Source organism: Drosophila hydei, unplaced genomic scaffold, assembly GCF_003285905.1.
Source record: "Drosophila hydei strain 15085-1641.00,03,60 unplaced genomic scaffold, DhydRS2 tig00000237-arrow-arrow-pilon, whole genome shotgun sequence".
Classification (NCBI taxonomy): Eukaryota; Metazoa; Arthropoda; class Insecta; order Diptera; family Drosophilidae; genus Drosophila; species Drosophila hydei.
In genome coordinates, this window is record NW_022045691.1 from 2009313 (window position 1) to 2032086 (window position 22774).

The 22774-nt window shown below is 43.1% G+C and overlaps 1 protein-coding gene across 1 annotated transcript; it reads right to left on the reverse strand.

Moving 5' to 3' along the window:
• Positions 1-631: 631 nt before the first annotated feature.
• Positions 632-22642, reverse strand: LOC111596472 (myb-like protein AA). The gene is made up of 9 exons (XM_030223583.1): positions 22554-22642; positions 10433-10812; positions 10160-10293; positions 9207-10011; positions 8073-8390; positions 4494-4724; positions 3285-3754; positions 1207-1430; positions 632-1017 (listed from the first exon to the last, which is right to left on the reverse strand). The coding sequence occupies exons 2-9, from the start codon at positions 10769-10771 to the stop codon at positions 632-634; spliced, it is 2907 nt and encodes a 968-aa protein (XP_030079443.1). The 5' UTR covers positions 10772-10812; positions 22554-22642.
• Positions 22643-22774: the final 132 nt, after the last annotated feature.

Genomic DNA, 22774 nt, shown 5'->3' on the forward strand with positions numbered 1-22774 from the left:
CAATGACAATGACAATGACAATGACAATGACAATGACAATGACAATGACAATGACAATGACAATAAATTATGATACACAATCATTAGTATCATAATGATGATGATGATAATGATAATGATAATGATAATGATAATCGCAGAACATTATGGATCATTGATATAACATTCAGTATGATTTGTGGAGCTGTTAAATTGTAAATTTTCGTTGCGCTTGTTTGAACAAGGCTTCTCGAGCTGTTGCTGTTGTTGTTGTGCAACATGTTGCATGCAGCGCGATTACAGCGGACTTTGATCAAGTGATTGCTGCGCCAATCTCACGCTCTTAACGAGTCTGTCAAATTATATTTATAGACAGCGAAATGTTGTTTGTTTTCCTGATTTTCCTGGTGTTTTCTTGTCAACTCATTCGTTCATATCAATAGAGTGTATAGTTAGAGTGTATACAAATATTCGTATATTACAAAAATAATTTTTGGGCAGTGTATTCTAGAGTTCGTTGTCTTTTGTCGCATTTCAATATTGATATTGAGCAAATATTCGTCCTAAGGACAATATTTTCAATGTTTCTTTATTCAATAGTTGTTCATTTTTGTAGGGTATACGAAAGTGCGGCTATTGTTGGTGTATGCGATCATTCGTTCAACGAAAAATTGGTGGGTATGTAGAGCATATCGCTGTTGATGTCATCCTCCATCTCGATTTCCTCCTTCATCTGGTCCTCGATCTCGGCGATCACCTCCTCAGTGGAGATGCCATTGGCGCCAAAGTCGTCATTTTCGAGCTTGAAGACGATATCGTTCTCGCGCCTGTCCAGATTGAACGAGTCCTTGAGCGCGTTCAGGCGGCGCTTGTTCTCGGCGAGCAGCTCCTCCTTGTTGGCCTGAATGCCCTCATAGCTGAGCTTGGGCGGCATATACCAAAGCGGCAGCTCGGGCACCACAAATCGGGGCGGCATCAGCAGCCCCTGCGCCGGCTGCTTGATGTCCGCGCTGTCCTTGCTGGACTGCACGCGGTTCGCTGGGGACATGTCGCTGGTCAGCTTCAGAAACACATTGTAGTTCTCGACCCCAATGCTCTGGCGACGCTGCTCCTGCTTTTGATAGAGCTGCTGAATGCGCTGCTGCTGGTGCTGCTGGTGCTGCTGTAGCTGCTGATGCTGCTGCTCCTGCTGATGTTGCTGCTGCTCGCGTCGCTGTCGCTGCAGACTGCGCAGCTGCATAATGTGCTGATGATCGATGCGACGCTGTCGATCGTTGCGCTCCTCCTCGTCGATGCGCTGCTGCAGCGTCTGGCGCTGCTGGCGATGCCGCTGCTGCAGCAGACGCATCTGCTCGACGCCCTGCTGGCGCTGCATGCGCAAACGCTGCTGAAGCAGACGCATCTCCTCGACGCTCTGCTGCTGCAGTCGCTGCTGCTCCTGGCGCAGCTTGCTAATGCAATCCTGACCCAGGCACAGTGTCTCCAGCGTATCATTCAGCGTCTGTTGCTGCTGCTCGTCGCGATTCTGTTGCTGTTGCTGCTGCTGCTGTTGTTGCTGCTGTTGCTGCTGCTGCTGCTGGTGTTGTTGTTGTTGCTGTTGCTGCTGCTGCAACTGCTGCTGCTGCTGCTGCTGTCGTCGCTGATAAGCCGGCGCAAAGTAGTGCGACTGCTCGTAGCGTCGTCGCTGCTGCGCCTGACTGGAATGCTGACCCCTTCTGCCATACATCTTGTTCTTGTGCTCCACATGCACATACAGATGAATGTATTCATCTATAACATACATATATAACATATATATACATATTTTTATTTATATATATATATATATATATGTTCAGGAAGGAGCTATTATCTATAGGTAATCACAGGGTATATATGATACAAGGCAGCTCACCCAGGCTTAGATTTAGCACTTCATCACGCGACGGTACATCAGACATTTCGATTTTCTATCCTTTCTTTTCGGCGTCTCAGAACGTAATTGAATAATTAAAAAAAGTTTTTCTTGCCGAAATTTCTATCTAATTTCTGCGCCTGCTTCAGCTCGTTTAATAATTTGCACTAATCTATAAATATATATATAGAAATCAAGGCCAGCTTAGATAAAACATTGTTTGAATATTCAAAAAATGTTTCGAGTGTTGTAAAAGTATTTAAAAATGGCCACTTCAAAGTTGTCAAATCCAGTGCACAAGCCGATCAAATGGACAGCTGCCATCTCGCTTGCACCTAATGAAAGTCAACGAAGAACCGAAGCAAACGCAGCGAGGCACAATTAGTCGTTATAGTAAGTATTTCTCTTTCTCTTTCACACTCGCCGCTTGCTGCTCTCAAGCCAATTTGCATTTTGTTTTGACCGACTACCGTTATATTGAGTTCAGTATTGCAAGAGATAACACGCGACGTGCGCGTAGAGCATGACGTCACATATGTTATATATGAGTTGTTACAATATTAATTAACTGCAATTATGTTAAATAGTCCATGACTATTTGTGTGTATACACATTAATTTATATTATTAATGGGGAATATTGTTATCAGTACATGAGTTCATTGGTAGTTGCCGCATGCAATCGCTAATGTGACGTCACAGTCGCATGCGCTTTAGTGTGGTACTGTAAGCGAAAGCGACCTCTCTTCAACTCTTATCATTGCTGAGTGCAGTATGTCAAATGTAATTTTAATTATCTCCTAAAAGTATGCAATGCTTGACGCGTTCAACTATGGCGCGAAATTCAAAACGTTGTCAAATATCAGCGCTCATTGAAGTAGCCAGCAATTGTGCTCGTTATTAGCAGAAGTACCCAATCGAGTAGATAAAAAACAAATCAGCGTAGCTACAATAAAGAATATGACAATGTTTTGCCTTTTGGGCTTGTCTAATAATAATGTGAAGAGCTGACGCAAGCAGCTAAATATTTTCACAGCTTATCAAAGAGTCTTTGTTGTCGTTGTTTTTTTTTTTTTTGTCGGTTTGCTTTCGGCTTTTATTACAAATCGTTATTTATATAGTATATAGTACATATATATATATATATATATATATATATATATATATATATAGTTTAAGTATAGTAATTACGTAAATTAATAATAGCAGCTAAGCATTTAATTGTTAAATAACAAATATTCAACAATATATATATAAAAAAAATTTAAAGTATTAAAAAAAAATATTTTTATAAATTCTAGTTTTTTTTTTTGTACTACGTCTGCTTAAAACATATTGCACAAATGTTTTTTTAGATTTTTTTTCTGTTAAGTTAGTTGCCAAATTTAATAGATTTTTCTGGCTGTTGCTGCTGCTGCTGGCGGTTGTTGTTGCTGCCGCTGCTGCTGTTGCTATTGCTGAAGCTGTTGCTGCTGCGATTGCCATTCTTGAGTATGCCATTCGTTTGAGCGCTGCCAGCACTTGTGTTGCGCAGCATCTCACGCTTGCTGCGCTGCTCTCCGCTGTACTCTCCAATGGTCACAGTGCCCAGACGCAGCGTGCGTCGCTGCTGAGTGCCATTTGCTGGCGTTGCTGTGGCTGCATCGTAGTCGGGCTGCGGCATTACTGGCGCACGCATTTGCACGCTGGGACTGCGCACCGGCGACAGAGGCGATGCTGCTGCTGATGCTGTGCTCAGCTGCTTGCTTCGAGCGGTCAGCTGTTGGCCGTTGCCATTGCCGTTGGGTATGCTCAGCTTGAGCTGTGTGGGCGGCTGCGCTATCGACTGCGACGGCGACGGCGACGCTTGCTGCTTCTGCTGTGGATTGGCAAACTGAGGTGGCTACAGAGAGAGAGAGAAAGAGAGGGGGATAGCATGAGTGACTGGCGTACATAGATAAGTTTTGATAAGTTTCGATATAAATAAAGTTGCGAGCGTGGCAGAAAGTAAAATGAAAAAAAAGAAGATATCTAAAATAACTAAGAACGTTGCAGTCGAGCATAATCGACTGCGCAATGCTCGTCTAAATATTAATTATATGTTATATTAGCATTATTTTTTACAAGATTTGGAAAGCTTTCGAGGAGATCCACATTAATATACCTTCGACTTCTTCTTTTGCGCTGCCTGCTTGAATAGCTTCAAGCAATTAAAAGCTGCCAAGTCACCTATTTTTTTTTTATTATAAATTTAAGCGCATTTAAGCTGAATGCAAGCTCGATTTAGTTGGATTTACTTGAGATATAACTCAATTAAAGCCACAAAGCTCCCAGAAAAGCTCAATATAGGCTTAACTGCAGATTATTAAAGCTCTTTGAAACTCAACGCAAGCTAATGAAAGCGCATTTAAAGCTCAATCTAGTGGGAGCGTCTCATAACTAAACGTAAGCTGAGGTCTACTCAGCGAAAAGCTCATTAAAACGTGTGCGACAGGCTATGCGACGCTTTAAGTTTGACTCATGTCTGATGTAGAGCGTAAATTGAAATCGTTTAGAGCGCGATGCAATTAAGCTTTAAGTAACTTTCAGCGCAAATAGGCCAATTCGTTGGCAATTCATTAATCTAAATGCAATTCGCTTACCGGCGGCGGCAATTCCGGCGATCCATTCACGTTGCTGCTGCTGTTGCTGTTGTTGTTGTTGTTGTTGCTGTTGCCATTAAGCAGCAACATGCGATTGCTTCCGTTGTTGGCAATATTATTGCTGCTGCTGTTGCTATTGTTGTTGCTGCTGTTGCTGTTGTTGTTGTTGTTGTTGCGATAGCAGCTATCATCGGGCATAATCGAAGTGCGTTTCAGCGTCTCGCCGCGCTCCTACAAAATATAAAATGAGAAATCCAAAAATGAGAAACGAGAACAAAACAATCAAATTTTAATTAAAATCGATTGATTGACTGATTGATCGATTAATCGATTGATTGACTTTTCTTGTAGTGAGTGCAGCTCTACCTCATAGGTGGACATCATGACCAGAGGACCGCCCATGGAGACGGGTCGCATGGTGGGCATATCGCTGGCACGCCCACCCTCTCTGCTGCCGCCCTCTTTTTTGGCACGTAGCAAACTCATTTGAAAACTCTAGAAGTTCTACTTCAAAATATTTGCCAATGCTGTTTTTCTTCTTCTTGTTGTTGTTGTTCTACCGTTGTTGCAACGTTGTTGACGCTCGCCAATCGCTCGCTTGACTGGAGCGAACAGCTCGAACAGAGCAATAGCAGCGCGTCGCGATTTGCTCACCTGCCGCCGCTGCGCCATGAGATAAGATAACAAAGAGAGAGAGAGAGCGAGCGAGAGGGAGAGAAACACACACCTGCCTTCTATTTGCTGATGGGATGACTCATGGGCAGCGGTGCGGGTGGTGCGGCTGCTCACAGCCAACAGCTATTGTTGCAATTAGATAAAAAATGCTGCCCAAAAAGGGAAAGCCAACTAATTGCTTAACGTAAACTAAGCTTTTAACTTTAAAGAAAAAATCCCAGTGACACAAGGTCAACAAAATAAACACCTCAACAGACGCCGTGTGTGTGTGTGTGTGTGTGTGTGTGTGTGTGTGTGTGTGTGTGTGTGTGTGTGTGTGTGCATATACAATTTATCAAATATTTGACTGATTAGCCTACTGCTTAGCCCTAGCAATATAGCTTGTGCAATTGCAAGTTCGACTGCTGTCGCAGGGCATACACGACTAACATATACCCTGCTTGAACCGCTGCTAATGATGTTTTAGTTTATATATAGATTAAAATAGATAGACGGTATAAGACACAGCTGCAAAAAAAAAAACAAATTATTGGTATGGCAATCGCTAAGGTATACCCAACTAGAGAATACTCTACAATTTCTGGTACTCCATGAGAATTTCTAAGACAAATTGAATGAGTGCAGACTTTAGAACCTGCGATATGTGTTCAATATGACAAAAGTTTGTTATCGATATTAATCGATTTCTTGAAAATTTAAAAACAACGATTTTGTTGAAAGAAACTGTATGTGCATTATAGACAAACTATGTTATTGATTTTGATCAAGTAGCGTATTACCATAAGCGACAACTATATAACAGCAACTATCGATAACTTTTTGTCATTGAAATATTCAATAGGCTTTGCCATATGATCATGAATCGCATGGTTTAGATGAATATCAATACTAAATTAGCTCTTGAAAGTTGCGAGTTTTGTTATCGATTTTAATCGGTTTCATGAAAATTCAAAAGTTATCGATCAGGATTCGATTACGATAAGATAGACGAATAGGTATGGCTAGGCAAACATCCATTAGAGTCTTGAGCATGATCATATGCATATTCCCAATGGTTCAGAAGCTTATAACTTACAAGATCTATAAGGTCTACTCAGTGTAAGCTGTATTATATCTTAATCCCAGCCCAAGTTTATATATATATATACATATATAATCTTATCTGCATTTCTAATCATATTACTTACTCTCTCTCTCTCTGGATATACGTGACCAACAAGTTGTGCATTAAGCTCTATTATCTCTGGATCTAAATTAGCTGCAGCTGCTAAATGAATTATATAGTTTATCTGTCTCTATCTCTCCCTCTCAGAGCAGATACGATTAGCTTGCATAGAATATTTGCATAAATGCATAGACTCGACCCCTTGAAAGGGTATCTATCTATCTATCTATCTAGTGAAACCATCTAGATTAGATCTAGATTATTATTTTTCACTGGAAAAAACTAGACTCTTACTGCGATTAGCTTGAGCAATGTCAATAGGGAAGTACGTCAAGCTTTTATATTGTGCTTCTGCTTCTAAATAAGTGAGCAATATGCGCCTTGATTGTCAGTAGATAGAATCGGATATTTCTATATCTTTTCTATATTTTTTGATTGCTTTTCAAGCTAGAGTCGAGGCAGGCGTATCTCTTGCAGTTGTCTGACTGGAAAGCCAAAATTTGATAAACCAGTTGCGTAAGAACTTATCTATAGATAACCCAAATATTATATAAATACGACATTTGGGGGCGTGGTAAATCAAAACAGTTATCAACAAATCACATTTAGAGCGCTGGAAGCTTCCAGTTGGTTCTATGTTGACCTGCTCTATAGATAGATCCAAATGGGAAATATCCTTTGGAAAATAAGTAGTTAATTACGATTGGCATTTGCGTTACCTGTAGAAAGCTATAGATATATATATGTTCTTTTTTCGTAATCAACTAAATGTCTATGAGTTTGTATTAACTCAAGTCAGCTATCTGGCGTGTACCGCAGCAAGTGTGGGTGTTTGAGTACTTTGCAGGCAAAGAAAGTATATAGAAAGTACAGTGATAGCTCTGCTAAGCGCTCAGCTTTATTGGAATTAGAATACCTTTGGTCAGACTGTACTTTAGTCTCTGCCTCTCTCCCTCGCACTGTCTCATATAGCTTTGATTTTTGCTGAATGTTTCAGCTTAAGTTGTCTATTTTAGTCTAGCTTTACTGTACTCTTAAAGATAATATGTATCTCCATTGGAATACATCAAATTCGTCTTCCAAATTAATTACTTCGTGGCGAATATGGCTAAATCGGCTCAGTTAATTATTCTGATCAGGAATATATATGCATGCTGCAGCTCATATAACCTGTTTAGGCATTCATCAATAGACGAAGCATATTTGGTTCGCTTGCAGATGTTTTTACTGTATTTGAAGTGAAGAGCTTGAGTAATTAAGGAGCTTTCGAGGAAAGACCCAAATGTAGAGCGCAACTGTTTCGCTTCTCTTTCTCTCTCTCTCTCTCTCTCTCTCGCGCTCTTCCTCTGTCTTTGTCTCTATCCCCGTCTCTTTCTTCTATTCTATATGTATCCACCTAAATTTGTCTTAGACACTTGTTGTTGTGCCCTCATTCACTTGACTTCAGTCAAGTGGCTAACAAATGCTTCACATGCCTAACAATCAGCAGCTGCAATAGCAGCAGCAGCAACAACAACAACAACAACAACAACAACAATAACAGCAACTACTTACGCTAACTACAATCAACAATCCACGATCAACAACACCAACAACAACAAGTGCCGTCCGCAGCTCTCTTGACCTTTGCAAGTAGCCATCGTTGCTGCTGGTTTGGCTTTATGTGTTGCAACTAACAGCAGCAACAACAGCACCAGCAGCAACAACAACAACAACAACTATTATTTTGGCCAGCTCACCTTGTGCTCGCTCTCATGGAACCCGTTCCGAAACATGCGCTGATGCGCGCGCTTAAATTCATCCATCAGCGCCGTGTGCTGATCGCCCGTTGCAGTTGCTGCGGCAGCCGCACCACCCGCACCACCCGCACCGCCGCTGGCTGCACCACTCGCCGCATTGCGTTCGCGTTTGTGCGACACTTGTGCAATGCTGCGGCTGCTGCCAGCGCCATTGTGTGGTCGATCTTCAGCTCGCTGATCTCGATCTCTAAGCCGATCGCGATCGCGACTCAATTGGCTGCTCCGCTGCCCCACCACCAGCTGCTGCTGCTGTTGCTTCTGCAAAGAGAGAGTGAAAGAGAGTGAGTAAGCATGCTCGATTAGCTGTTGCGCTGTTAACAGCTGTGCATCAAAAGAGTTTATTTGCCTGAAATACTTTTTTTTTTTTTCTTTAAATTTATCGATCTTATTCAAGCACACGCATAATTTTGTTATCGCATCACAAATGCAGATGAAATCTTTAAACTTCAAATTTTAACAAGTAAATTAATGTTGCTTGCAAAATGTTGAAGATATATCAATGAAATATGCCTTAAGCTATCGATATTTATCGATTATTGTTAAAAAAAATGCAGTTAGAAATCACTTGTCACCTATACATGACAAATTTTAAAGCATTTGTGGCTATTTAAATGTCTTAATCAAGATTAATCGATATTTATCGATTGCTGGAAAAATTTAAAAACAGCGAAAATTTAAAAACAGAGAAAGCGTAAGGACTTCTGTATAACAGAAGAAAACCAAAGCAGATTAAGCATTTTCAGTCAACTCCCATATCGATATTTATCGAATGTGTTATCGAAGCTCTAAATTAAAGCCAAGGCCTAAAGCTGCCGATCCTTAAGTTGAATAAATAGCATTAGCTTAAAATGAAAATGTCTGGCATACTATATGCTCTAAAGACACGTCCCTGATTACAGGGTATATAAAGATCGACATGTTCGATAGTTATCGAAAGACGAGAATAGATCATAAGCTTTATGTTCGAGCGAGTTAAGACTGTGAAAATCTTTGAGATCTAGCAACTCTCTAATCTATATACACTTCACAATTTTTTACAGGGTATACTGCCGTGCATAGTCTCTGCTGCTTTACCTCTTTGCGCTTCTTGAGTTCCTCGGTTATGGCACTGGAGAGACTGCTGCCAGCACTGCTGCTGCTGAGCGCTGCTGCTGCTCCTGCTGCAGCTGGCGGCGGTGGTGCAGGCGCAGCCACCGAGCAGCTGCGTCGCATCGTGGTGCTGCGACTGACTGACAGCTGTTCCAGGGTTTGCTCGTGCTCACGCTGCTGCTGCTGAGCGCCACAGGCATTGGCTACGAAGGTGCTGTTGATGGAGGTGCCATTCTCTGTTAGCTTGATAATTGTCTTGTTTAGCTGTTTGTGCACCTGCACCGCTGCACCACCCGCTGGAGTGGGCTCCTCGCGCACTGCTGTGAGCCGTTTCGATTTGGCATCCGCCCAGCATGGACTCTGGTCGCCAGTGACCGAGCTGGCTGAGCTATTGTAGCCGCTCGATTCGCCGGGAAACAGATCACAGCCGGCGGCGGTGCGCACCACCATATCCAGCTTGCTGGAGCCCTTCATGACGGCGACGGCCTCGCTGAAGAGCACGTCCGAGAAGTCAATGCTGTTCACGCTGAGTATTTGATCGCCCGGCCGCAGACCCGCCTCCCGGGCCACGCTGCGCTCCTTGGTGAACTGCACGAAGATGCCCGGCTTCCACTCGGGCCCCTTGCAAATGCCCAGGCCCAGTTTGGTGCGCGGCGCCACATGCAGCACCACATTGATGTCCCGGCTGGCCGTGCGTCGTTCCGTCGTCGCCTTGAATGAACTCTCCGATGGTGTCCCACTCACACTGGGCAGCTTGACCACGCTCCAGGACAGACGCTCATCCGGCTGGCTGTGAATGTCGAGAAGGAAGAGGTTGTCAATCAAGACCATCTAATCTGATTGTCACTGATGAACTAAGCTTTAAGCTGAGCTCCACTACAGTTCATCGAGATTAATCCGTCGGAATGAATGGAATGATGAAATGGCTTCTCACTTACTCCTTGACTGGCAGCATGCCCACGCCTCGCACTTTGAGTGTGACTCGATCCTGGCTGGCCACCAGCTGGATGAACTCCTTGTGGACCGCATCCTCCAGTCGATAGCCGTTGATGCGCAAGATCTGGTCGCCAATCTGTGGGTTGGCCATGGAGTTAGGGAAAGTCATGTGGAGGTGAGGTGAAGCAAAGTTCGTTCAACTGGGTGGTGCAGTCACGTAATTGGCATAATGTGCGCTGCGTGACTGACCCACATTGTCGGACTGATCCACTTACGCGCAAACCCTTCAGCTGCGCCTCGCCGCCGTGCTCCACGTGCGAGACGAAGAACCCGATGCCATGCTCCTTGCCGCCGCGCACCGCAAAGCCAAATGTGGCGCTGCGTTCCGGCACCATCAGCAGCCGGCGCTGATGTGGCCGTACGAGCCGCACCACACGCAAACGTGTGCTGGCCGGCATGGCGCACCACGACGATGCCGCTGTAGTGGTCAGCGTCATCACATCACTCGAGGCGCTGCTCGTCGTTGAGCCCTGCATGCTGCTGCTGCTGCAATCGGTCGACGCTGACGCCGATGCCGATGCCGATGCCAATGCTGGCGACATCATCATCATCATCTCTGCGGCTGCTATTGCTTGTGCTTCCGCCTCAGGCGCAGCTGCAAAGAGAAAGAGACAGGCAGAGAAAGAGAGAGAGAGTGAGAGTGAGAAAGGTGGCATGAGCACAAGCGTGCGCTGCGTGTCAATTGACAAGTGAAAGAATGTGCTTAAAGTAGAAGCGAGCTTCAATGGAGCTAAACAGCTGACATAAGTCGACGCTCAAGATACCCTGCAAGACTCTGAAAAAGGCAGAGACTGAAAGCGATACAGAGGGAGGGAGATCAGGACAGATAGAGAAAGGAGGGCGGAGAGAGAGGAAACGAGTAATAGAGGTAAGAAGAGAAAGAGAGGAAGAGAGAGAGAGAGAGCGCGAGAGTCAAGCTTATGCCGACCAAATAAAGGTGACACCATTTTCGATAACTATATCAGAGCCCTTGATTGAGTTATCGATAACTTTCTCATTCTCATTAGCCTTCACATGGCTCCTATTGAGTGAACTCTTAGAGGACAACTAATGCCTAAGGCTAACTGATAGAGCTGATCTATAGCAAAAGTGGAAGTCAATATACCCTGCGACAGCTTTAATGGGTATATATCAAGATACATATATAGAAATAAAACTTGAACTTGCAATTGAATTTGGAAATTGGGTCGCACGCATTGAATGAGGCGACGCTCAACGTTTTTGGTGGCTTTCACGCATCACACACACACGCACACACACACACACACACACACACACATCTAGGCAGACAACAACTGTGACAACAACAACTGTAACAACAACTTGTTGTTGCGTTTCGTCTACGCGCTGCATAATTTCACTTTTCTTTCACGTAATTCTACGCTTCACTTGCAGCAAACAAACAGCAATTGCAACAGCAACAGCAACAACAACAACGACAACGACAACAATCAGCAACAACAACAAACCATCGCCAATCGACAGCAAAACAAGTTGAAAATTATGGAAATTTATTATTGAAATTATGCACAAGACAATTTCTGTTGTTGGGTCTCACTTCGCTCAGTTTTTCCTATTCATTTCGAGCTCGCCCGCCTCTGTTCCATTCCCATTCGATCCATCAAAACGTTGGCTTACAACGTATTTATTAACTGTTTATGTGGCTCTATAAATCATTTGTGCTCCGATCTTTACATAATGCCCGAATGGTAGCCTGGGCACTAAAGTTCAAGACATTCGACACCCGAACTCCGAACTGCAGCCGTCTCGAAACGAAAGACTTAGGCAACAAACTCGAATTTCGGGGGCAGTCGACGAGGCGCCACCAAAATCTTTTTTCCATAAATATGTGGCGGTAAATTGTCTTGAGTTGCGTACCTCCCGATCGGCAATAGCAGAGCGAACGATACGTTTTGCGGATTTTGAAATTAGGTTTTTTTTTTTTTTTTTTTTTTTGTTTGAGGACAGAGCTGATGCACAAAATAGAGATTAAGTATTGCGACAATGGCTGGAGTTGGCTTTAAAGTTTTACAATTTCAATTATGAAGTCTGCACAGGGCATAGCCAGAGTCAGCTGCCATGCACATTTGACGTGAGCTTGACAAGAGATTTCACTGGCACCTGCAAATTGTGTCTTGGCTGACAGTTGAATAAGTCAATAATCGATAATCTATCGATAGGTCAGGCGTGAGGTGAGTTTAGTTATTGACAACTGCCATACATATTTGACATGGGCTTGACAAGAGGTTGACCATATGAACAAATGGAATACAATTCGAATCGAGCGCTTGTCAGGCGAAATGCGAAAGTTTCTGATTGGCATCTGTCACGAGCCTGCCATAGCCTGAGCCATCGATAGCTTATCGATAGCTTAATAATGGACTACCCCCAATGTCAAAGTCATCGAAGTGATTGGCGCTGGAAAGCATGGAGAAGGCATGCGCGGCATTCCGCCGCGACTTCGAGCGTCATTCGCCTTTCATCAACAGCATCCGTTTGACTGTCTCTCAATCGTCATTCACATCCGCTGTTGTTGTTGCTGTTGTTGTTGTCGGCATCTTTGTTAGATCCACTGGAGTGTCGAGACTTCGTAGCTCTCTGGGCTAATCACGATCTACCGCAATCACAATCCCAACCGCATTGAACATAATTATAATGATAATCGCTTAGCTTGAGAGCTGCGCAACAAATTATTTGGCAGTTACAATTACGGCTCGAAAAAGACACGAGTAAGAGTAGAAAGTGTTCGACTAGCAGATATCCTCTGCGCTGCATCAATCTAAGGAACAGCTATGCAGCAGGACGAACGAATGAAGAGTTCAACTTGAGCTGCACTCATTCGGAATCTCGTTGACTTCTTCTTCAGCCTGTTAAGCCTATTATACCCTGCTTTACAGTTTTCAATGGGTACAACAACCAGACTTCCTACAGTCCACGCCCACTGCCCACCTCTCACTCACTCTCTCTTTCTCTCTCTCGCTGTCTTTGCAGGCGCTGGACAGGGGAAAGCCAAGCGCAACGAGGCTTGGCTTGGCTTGACGCTGGCCTTTCACCTGTCGCTGACCTCAAGCGGCGTCTGTTTCTTGTTTACTTGGCAATTAGTTCTAAGCACTCGTTACTTCCGGCCACGCCCACTCGTTGACAATTGAAAACAAAACCGAAATTGTAGCAACAACAACGGCACGCAACAGCGCCAGCAACTGCTGCCGCCTTCTTGACCGACGCGTCGCATTGTTTCATGGCTCTTGATTTTAATATACGAAAAATCATGTTGAAATTTCCATAGAAGTCGTTAAAGCACTTTTTGAGGGCATCGTAAAAGTTGCTGTCATCCAGCGCTAAGCGCGGCTAGCAGATCTATCTATATCTATATATATATATATATATATATGTATATTCTTGATCAGTAACAAGAGAATAGTCGATGTAGTGCTTTTTGTTTTATGAATTTATTCATAAGATCTTGCTCATCTTTTATGCTACTATTTACTTATATTTTACTACTATTTTACTCATTTGCTCATTCTACTACTTTTGCTGCTTCTTCTTCTGCTAAGTCCCTAAAATTTTTCTTCTATTCTGTTACTTTTGCTCAATTCTTATTCCATTCTGCTCTTTTACTACTATTTCACAATTATTTTGCTTCTACTACTATTATACAAATATACTACTTTTTTGCTATGCTCCTAGTGCTATCAACTTCCATTCTACTACTATATAGATGTTATTATTCTACTCCTAGCTTACTCTTACTGCTACTCTGCTTATATTCTGCTACTATTACATATTTTTTTCTACTACTTTGCTGTCACACTAGTATTCTACTACTATTAAAATGCTAGCAGCTTTTCTGCTACTTATTTGCAGCTACTACTATTTATTTCATGTAACTTCTATAAGCCTACAGCAATTTAGAGCATTCTAACTTCGTTCTCTTCTCACTTTTCGTTTTTTTTTGTTTGCTTTAAGTAAATAAAAATTAAAAAATTTCATTACAAGCGAATTTGTTGTTGTTTTAGGCTGTTGCGTGTTCTGCTCCTGCTGCTGCTGCTGCTGCTTGTTGTGATTGTTCTGCTTCTTCTGGCTTGTTTTACATCGTGTTCGCTTGTTGCTCTTCGAAATATAAAATAAGAAGATAAAAAACAACAACAACAACAACAACGACGACAACATGAGGCAGTTGTAATTATTTTTGCCGGTTTTTTGTTTTTGTGTAAATCGTGACTTTCTCTCATAATAATATATGTTTGCTGTTGTTGTTGTTGTTGTTGTTGTTGTTTCTGCTGTTGCTTTAACTGTTGCAGCTCTCTCGCATGTCCAGCCTCCAATAAAAACTGCGGCCCAAGTCCAAGCTCTACTTAAACTTTAATTATTTAGCAGCCAACACGTAGCACTCGACTAGTTCTTATTGTTGTTGCTGCTGCTGCTGCTGCTGTTGCTGTTGTTGTGCGTGACAACTCAGATTTTCAGTTTTGTTTTATATATTTCAACATTTCAAAATACGCTCGCACGATTGATAGATCGAATAAAGAAAATTTCACTTGAAATTTAAATGAGCTGCGCGTGCATTATCAGCGAACAGCTCGAGCATAACATTGCCCCACAGCCGCTTAGCAGTTATGAAGTTAACATGACTGAAATGTTAGTTAAAGTTCTCTAGAGGTAGAAACAGTCGCTTCACAACTTGGCCATTAGCTCCAGCTTAACATTTGCTTAACAGCTGCACAGAACAGAACAGAGCTGTTAACTGAATATTTCTGATGTCAGCATTCGTTTGGATGATGATTTGTCTGCGAGCCAATGAATACGTAGTCCTTGTATCTGGTATCTGTATCTGTTATCTGTATCTGGTATCTGTATCTGGTATCTGTATCTGGTATCTGTATCTGGTATCTGTATCTGGTATCTGTATTCCCATTAACATTCCATTTCACACAAAAGCAAAGCCTTTCGTAACAGCTGCTTAACAGTTGCAGAACTGTTAACTATAGAAAACATTTATAAAACAATTAAGTGTTGTTCGAGTCAGAGGAGTCTGCTTCTGGCATGCCACATGCATGTTTCATGTTTCAGCTCACAGCAGCTTCCAGCATATACATAGCTGACCTGCTCAGAATTATGAGTGAATCGAACCTGCAGCTCATCGCGCACTAATGTTTCGTGACACAACAGAACTGTTGAATGTTGCCAAGTCATTTGGCATCTTTTCTCATGCCTCGGCTTGCCATAGTCAATTCTAAAACTGAAGATTTAAAAATTTTCTGTTTTAGCTTCAATTAATTTAACTCTCTCTCTCTCTCTCCCTCTCTCTCTCTGTATGTATATATATGTGCATCTAAGTGAATCAGATATTTTCATATATAGCTACCTAACTGATCTTATCTCAAAGTTTACTAAGTCAACACCTGGAGTTATCATTTCTTATCTGCAAACATTTGTCAAGCTGAAATAATTTTTTCCAATTTGTGGCTGTTGCTCAATTTGCGGCACGTGTGGCATGCAGCTAGCTGGAGGCAACAGTTCGCAGCGGCACAAATGACAAATGTGAAATATTTCACGTCGAAGCGCAATTGGCAATGGCTGCCACTGCCACAGCGTACTCCACTGCCGAGTCAAGGGCCAAGCGAGTTCGTTTCCTAAGTCTTTCGTTTCGAATAACAACGATGAAACAAGTAACAGTTTTTCAAAAGGGGAGTGCGCGTCTGGGCGATACCCTGCATGACTAGTAGATACCCTGCCTGACTTGAAGATACCCTGCCTGCATAGAAGCTGCCTCAAACTCTCAGACAACCACGAAGGTATCTGAAATCTGATGTCTCTAGCTTTCATCAGCTTCTAGCTATGCAGTAAAAGTGCTCAAAGCTGAGAGTTCATGACCGTGCATGATTAGAAGAAACTCTGCTTGACTAGTAGATACCCTGCTTGACTAGTAGATACCCTGCATGAGCAGAAAAAACATGAAGGCCAACAGACGAGCGGGCAGACTGAGGCTAGAGCAGTGCAGCTTCCCACTCTGAGCAAGAATACTTAGTTATACTTTCTGGCATCAGCGACGCCCGCTACTCAGCACACAAGCCAAGATACCCGTTCGGCCAGTCTTCAGTGGAAACTGCCGCCTCGCAGCGCTGACAAAGGCAGCGAGTGCTTTAATTATGCGCATATATGTTTTAATTGCCTCGACAGAAACAAGTAGCTAAAACATATTTACATGCAATTTTATTAGCTTTTATTTTAGCTATTTTAGCTGGCTGTGCTGTCTTTTTTTTTTTAGCTATTATTCAATGCGCATCATTTTAATATTTGATTTTGTGTCGTGAGAGACAAAAGAAATTGCCATAAATAAAAGAGAAATTTCGCGCAATTGTCGAATTACACACGAATAGCTAGATGTGTGTGCCTGTCTGTGTGTGTGTGTGTGTGTGTGTGTGTTTATTTAACTGGGATGCGCACCTGCAGGCTTTTACTTCCGCTGCTGCATGCGGCCAATCAGGCAAGCAAATAAACGCACGACTGGCCAACAACGTGACAAATTGTCGAATTTCCAAGCCCCCCCCCCCCCCTCTCCGTCTCTCCTGTTGCCGCTGCGCCCCCCGCTCCGCCACTCTCCACACCCTTTTTCTTTTCTGGCCCACACACTCTCCTGGCCCGCAGCAGCCGCAAAGCATGTAGCATTTTTCTGGTGAAACTTATTTTATATTTACTTCTCTTTTATTGTTTTTTTTTTTTTTTTTTTTTTTTTTTTTTTTTTTTTTTGCAACTTATCGGCAATGTCAACGTGGGTTATGCCACCGCAGAAAGAGACAGGCGGAGAGACAGACAGGCTAGAGTAGGATGCTGGCTGCAGATGCTGCATTTGGCAAGGAAGCCAACTAGCTGGCTGGCTGCTGCTGCTGCTGCTGCTGCTGCTGCCGGCAGCTCCTTTTGGGTGAAAGCTGTCTGTGACTTTTACCAGATATATATCTATATATATATATATATATATATATATATATATATATATATATATATATATATATATATATATATATACACATAACTGTCTGCGGCAGCGTCTGGCATTGGCAGCTACATGTTGCATGTGCCTCATTTTAATTGCAGAACCATTGGCAGCATCTTGAAAGGATGCGCGCTTTCACCCACGACGCGATGCCGATTGGCCTTATGCAATGTGTGCGCAAACAGCAGCAACTGTTGCTGCTGCTGCTGCTGCTGCTGCTGTCCCATTGCCACATATGAGCGACAGTTGCTGCAACGAGTGAAACGACAGCGGCAACAATTTTTGCGCTTCAAATCATACGACGATCAGCAAGCGCTTGCACAGTTGGGCGGCAGGGGGCGTGGCGCGTCTTGTGAATAGCCAGATATTTGTTACAATGGATTTGCGTGCAAATGCGAATAACAAAAACGTCTTCATTTGGCAGCGACGCGCTGTCTGCAAAGATGCTTAGCTGCCTTGGCTTGATTGCCTCTTGCAATTGCGTCAGCTCAGAGAGCAGGAGAGAGAGAGAGGGAGAGGTGGGTACAGAGGCAGAGTCAAAGTGTTGTGGTGGCTTAGTGGTTAGCCAGCCACCCACTCACTCATTTGTGCAGCTAATACACTCTGCGAAACGACGCTGACTATAAAAGACATGAATTATTGGCAGATACTCTGCAAAATGCTTAAGCGGGTATATTGGTTTTATAGCACAAGCGTGTGAAATGCAGTGAATGACTGCTGTGAGGCCATAAGGGCATATACATAAAGGGTATGTACACATAGGGTATATATCACTCATACGTACGACTGTATCATAGGGTATACACACATAGGGTATACATTGATACATGGGGCATATAGACACAGGGCATACTCACATAGGGTATATACATAAAGGGCATAGTCTGAGCTGACCAAGCAAGATTAATGTTTTTTTCGATAACTCTACGGCAGCAACAGTTGAAGTTATCGATAACACTTGGCTCTTGATATATTCAGCAGCATTTGCCATTTGATTATGAATCATCTCACATTCTAAATAACGTAATCACAAAAATTGTTAACACAATTCATCGAGAAGTCTGTTTTTCGTACAGATGCTTGAAGAGTCTGAGCATGACTGTACTGCCTTGAAAGCAACATTCAGACGTAGATGGTAAGAAGGGACGAATATACGTAGGAAGATTCAGAAATGTTGAAACGACTGAAGTTTAACCTGAAAGCTTTTCATGCTCAAGTCTAAAGGCTACAGACATCCAATTTGTTGCATAGATGCTCGCCTAATATACACACACTTGGAGCATGCTCTTTTTCATACAGCATCCATATAACACACAAATTGAATAAGATATAGGAGCTAGCAAACAGCAGAAGCACAGCAACTGCTAGTCGAGCAAAGCCGCTCAGAGCCAAGCTACTGCTTACCTAAAGAAAAACGCTTAAAGTTGCTCTTAACGAGTGAACACTGTATGCATAGCAATGCTGCCTTTCAGAGAAGAAACCAAATTAATAAAGAAAATTGCTTGCATTTTGTGTTTTCTGTCAGTGTAGGCAAAAGGTAGATGCTGCTGCAGCAGCAGCTGCTGCTGATGCGATGCTATTGAACTTTTGCTATTTTGCCAAGATTCCCACACACCTGCAGCAGCAGCAGCAGCAGCAGCAGCAGCAGCAACAGCCTCCCACTTGCAGCAGCGTGTGAAACGTTCGACGATGTTTTTGAGGCGTGACACGAAACTTTGTTTCAAGTACGTTTAGTTGCCGTTGCTGCTGCTGCTGTTGCGCCCTAATGCGATTGTCAGGGTAAATGACCGAACGAGCGACGCGCAAAAATTGAATTGTTTTGCATAAATTGATGTTTGTTCGTCGCTCGTTGTTGTTGTTTTTTTAATTGAAGTGCGGCAAGTTTGTTGCCTAAGTCATTCGTTTGCCCACGCGCACAGCTGCCGCAGCAACTGACGCGCCGCAACAGCTGGCAAACGCGCAGCTGCCCACAGCGACAACTACAACAACAAACTGTCTGTCCCACAAGCAAAACTGGCTTAACTGGGCGTGGCCTCTGATAAAGTCAGCTGCAAAAATAGATCCACGCTTCTGTCAACTCTCCTGCCGCACTGCATCCTTCTCTTCTGCACAGCGAAAGTTGCAACAAGCTGAACTCGTCTCTCTGCCTCTCTGCGAGTCCCTATCTACCTCTCTCTTACTCTCTCTTGCCTGAGCAGCCCTCATTCTTCTCTCTCTCTCTCTCTCTTTCTCTTTATCTGTTCTGTTTGCATTTGTTAAATTAAAAACAAAAGTTAAAACTGGTTAGAATATGAGATTTGCTAGATTTTTAGAGCCGTTTACACTGAGCGAAATTAGGCATCAAAAGGATTTAGATATATCAACGACTTAAGCTTAAGAGGAAACACAAGCCAAATGGCTAAACTCTCGGCTTTAAAGCTAACTCAGTGTGCCAAATTGGGCCTGAACAGAAGAATACAAAAGCAGCATGACTAGCATATACCCTGTTGGTAAGTTGGTTGAGGTAAAGAGAAGATCTAGACATAATCTGAGGCATTTATAGTCCACATGCCAAATGAGTTGTGTCTAGCTTTGATGCGCTTCAGTTTATGCATCAAAGGCCAATTCAAAAGATCGACTTTTATCGATGAGCTGAGTTATCGATAAATATATTAAGCTGGTTGCATGATAAATATATATTGCATCTATTCGATCTCTAGAGTTTAATATACCCAGCGACACTTTTCATTCGCATCCCACTAGAAGGAACAATTTGACTGATTCCCATGTTTTCCCATGAGCTTGGCCACGTCTTCAGTTGCCTGTTACAAACATTTTCAACCCACCAATATACCCGCTCTCTTTAACGAAACTTTCGCATGGCTAAGCCCAGCCGTACTAACTGCAGTCAGCAGTCAGCACGTTTGCTAGTCGGATACTCCCGACGCGAGCACTCTTACCCATTTGCATGCACTCAGAGATACCCTTGCAAGGCACTCAACAGCAATTGAAATTGTTTGTTTGTCGGCTGCATTTGTTGTTGTTAAGTAAAAACTGGCTCGCTCGTTTGCCCGGCTGCAACAGTTGCTGCTGCGGCTGCTGCTGCTGCTTATCCTACAAATGCCAATCCGCAGCGCCAACCAGTCCCCAACTTCGTCTCTCCGTCCCTGCGTCCGTCCAGACTGTTAGAAATGCCGTCCGAGGCGGCCAACTGGCTGGGCAACTGCAATTGGGATTGGGACTGGGACTGGGACTGGGCCGCTGGGCGTTCAACTGGTTGCTGCTTTATTTCTTTATATATGCATACTCGCTCAGCACGTAAGAAGAGAGTGTATATGGTTCTGCTGCTGCCTTAGCTAGAGCCTTGAAATTGCTTAATAAACTTGGCAAGTTTTTCAGCTGCCATGAGGCAGATCAATCAAGCTTGCATAGTCTCGCCTCACAGAACCTGGAGCGAGTTATTCCACAGCTTCTCTATAGACCTCCACTTGAGGCGTGGCAGTTCCATATAGATCCTTCATTTATGGAACTAGCAAGGGCAAAAGGCAACTTAATGTATGGAACGAGTATTAGGCAGTCGGATATGCCCGTTCAGTAACTGATTTTCGTTTTTGCTGCCTTTTTGCCGGCAGTTTTGAATTACAAAAGGAGCCTTTTCATGGGGCCGCCTGCAACAGCAGCAGCAGCAGCATTTTTTATAATTTCAATTTTGTGTATCTATGAGATATGCCGCACCGTGAATTGGCATTTTGTATTATGCATTTTATACCCTGTATAGCATATTACTATGGGGTAACTTCTTGCTGAATTTGGATTTGTAGTCAAGTCCTGTGCAAAACAGGAAATACCCATAGTTTTTCTGCCTTCTTATGCCAAAAGCTGCTATAACTGTTCCTCCATAACCAATTCGCTTTTCTAACGCCCCAGTCATACATATTCCATATTCCCGTAGCAAAGTTGTCTCACAGTTCCATGTTGAGTCGTCCTTGCGATACGTTTTCTTATATGCTAAGTCATAGTGGCAATTTCTTATAAGAAAATTTGTCCTATTTGCCAATTAAATAGGTCTTTCCCTGCCTAAGTTTAAAGTTCTATTCCAGTAAAATTTTGTTCCTCTTCTTAAGTCAAATGGCATCTATTTACAGGGTATTTTTAAGTGCAGCTCATGCGATCGGGCTGCTTGCTGTGTTTGTTTTATGCATTTTGCAATACTGCGAAATACCGCAATTTCTTGCAGTGTGACCAGAGCATCACAACAGCAACTCCAACGCCTGGTAATTAAAATACAATTAACGCCGCAAATTGATGATGATGATGATTATGTTGATGCTGGTGATCATAATGATGATGCTTATCGTAATGAACGTTGATGTTGATGTTGATGATGACGAGTGGCCAGGAAATGCAATTAACCGATTGGCCCACAAGTCGCCAAACGCCATTCGAAAGTCTTTTGCCTCGCGCTTAACACTGATTGAATGTGTGTGTGTGTGTGTGTGTGTGCAGTTGCATAAGCTTGGCTTCAACTTAGTCAGCCGCTAGCCGTTTCAGGCCAAACGCGCCATCACTCAATCATAATCAATTGGCCGCGCATGGAAAGCGAGCGGCCCCCAGGCCGGGGGCGTGGCGCACGAGAACTTTCTAGTTGCTTGAACCCAATATGGAGCAAATCATTAGACACGATGACAGTGACAAAAAAACCCCAAATATTATTTTGTATTTAATAAAGTTTTATAATTGAAGGCCGCACGCAATGGACGAAAAATTGGTGTCGAGCCGTTAGGCGGCTTAGGTTGCCGCCACAGACGGTCTGGCAACCCTATGGCTTAACAATAGCAAAACGTAAACAAACGAAGGCATCGAATTACAAGTGTTGTAAATCTTGTGTATGTGTATGGGTGTGTGTTTGTGTTTTGGTTTTTCTTTACCTCATTTGTGTGTGGGTCGCTTAGCAGAAGAAGAGAAGCACGCCCAGCAACAACAATAGCCAAGCGCTTCTGCAATTGGAGCGCAGCGAGCGACGCGCGAAATTCTCGAGTTGCAAAATGAAAACAGAAAATAACTTTTGTTGCTGTTGTTGCTGTTGTCGCTTTTGTTGTGTTTCGTATTTGTTTTCGGCTTAATTCTGCTGCTGCTGCTATTGCTGGCCAGTGCACTTTACACTTTTGTGGCTTGGCTCTTCAGGCTTCACTGAGTGCGCAGACACAGGTGCAATTCGCTGCATAGCAACATATATTTGTTTTCGTTTTAATTTTTATTTACAATAAAAAAAAACACATTTTCAGCACATTTCACACAAAGAGCGGTGCACACTGAACTTTGCGTTTCAAAAAACAAACTAAATTTAAATTTTAGCATACGTATGTTATTTGAACAGCCGGCGCGCGTACTTTAAAGCAGCAAAATACAAAAAAAAATGTTATTGGTAAAAATAAAATAAATGCGTCGCTTTGCAACTTGAGCGCACGAAGATCAGCAACAAATTGAACGCTCAACTGAGCAGTGTGACCATGTTGGGCCGTTCGAAAAACGTCAACTCAACTATATCAATAATACTGCACATTCTTCAGTGTAGCGAAAT

Excerpts from the sequence above, each read along its gene's own strand:
- LOC111596472 (XM_030223583.1), bottom strand. The coding sequence starts at position 10,771 with ATGATGATGATGATGTCGCCAGCATTGGCATCGGCATCGGCATCGGCG. Across the intron at positions 10,012-10,159 it reads GGCATGCTGCCAGTCAAGGA|CCAGCCGGATGAGCGTCTGT; the intron begins GTAAGTGAGAAG and ends CGACATTCACAG. Across the intron at positions 1,018-1,206 it reads GCACATTATGCAGCTGCGCA|CGAACCGCGTGCAGTCCAGC; the intron begins GTCTGCAGCGAC and ends ACATGTCCCCAG.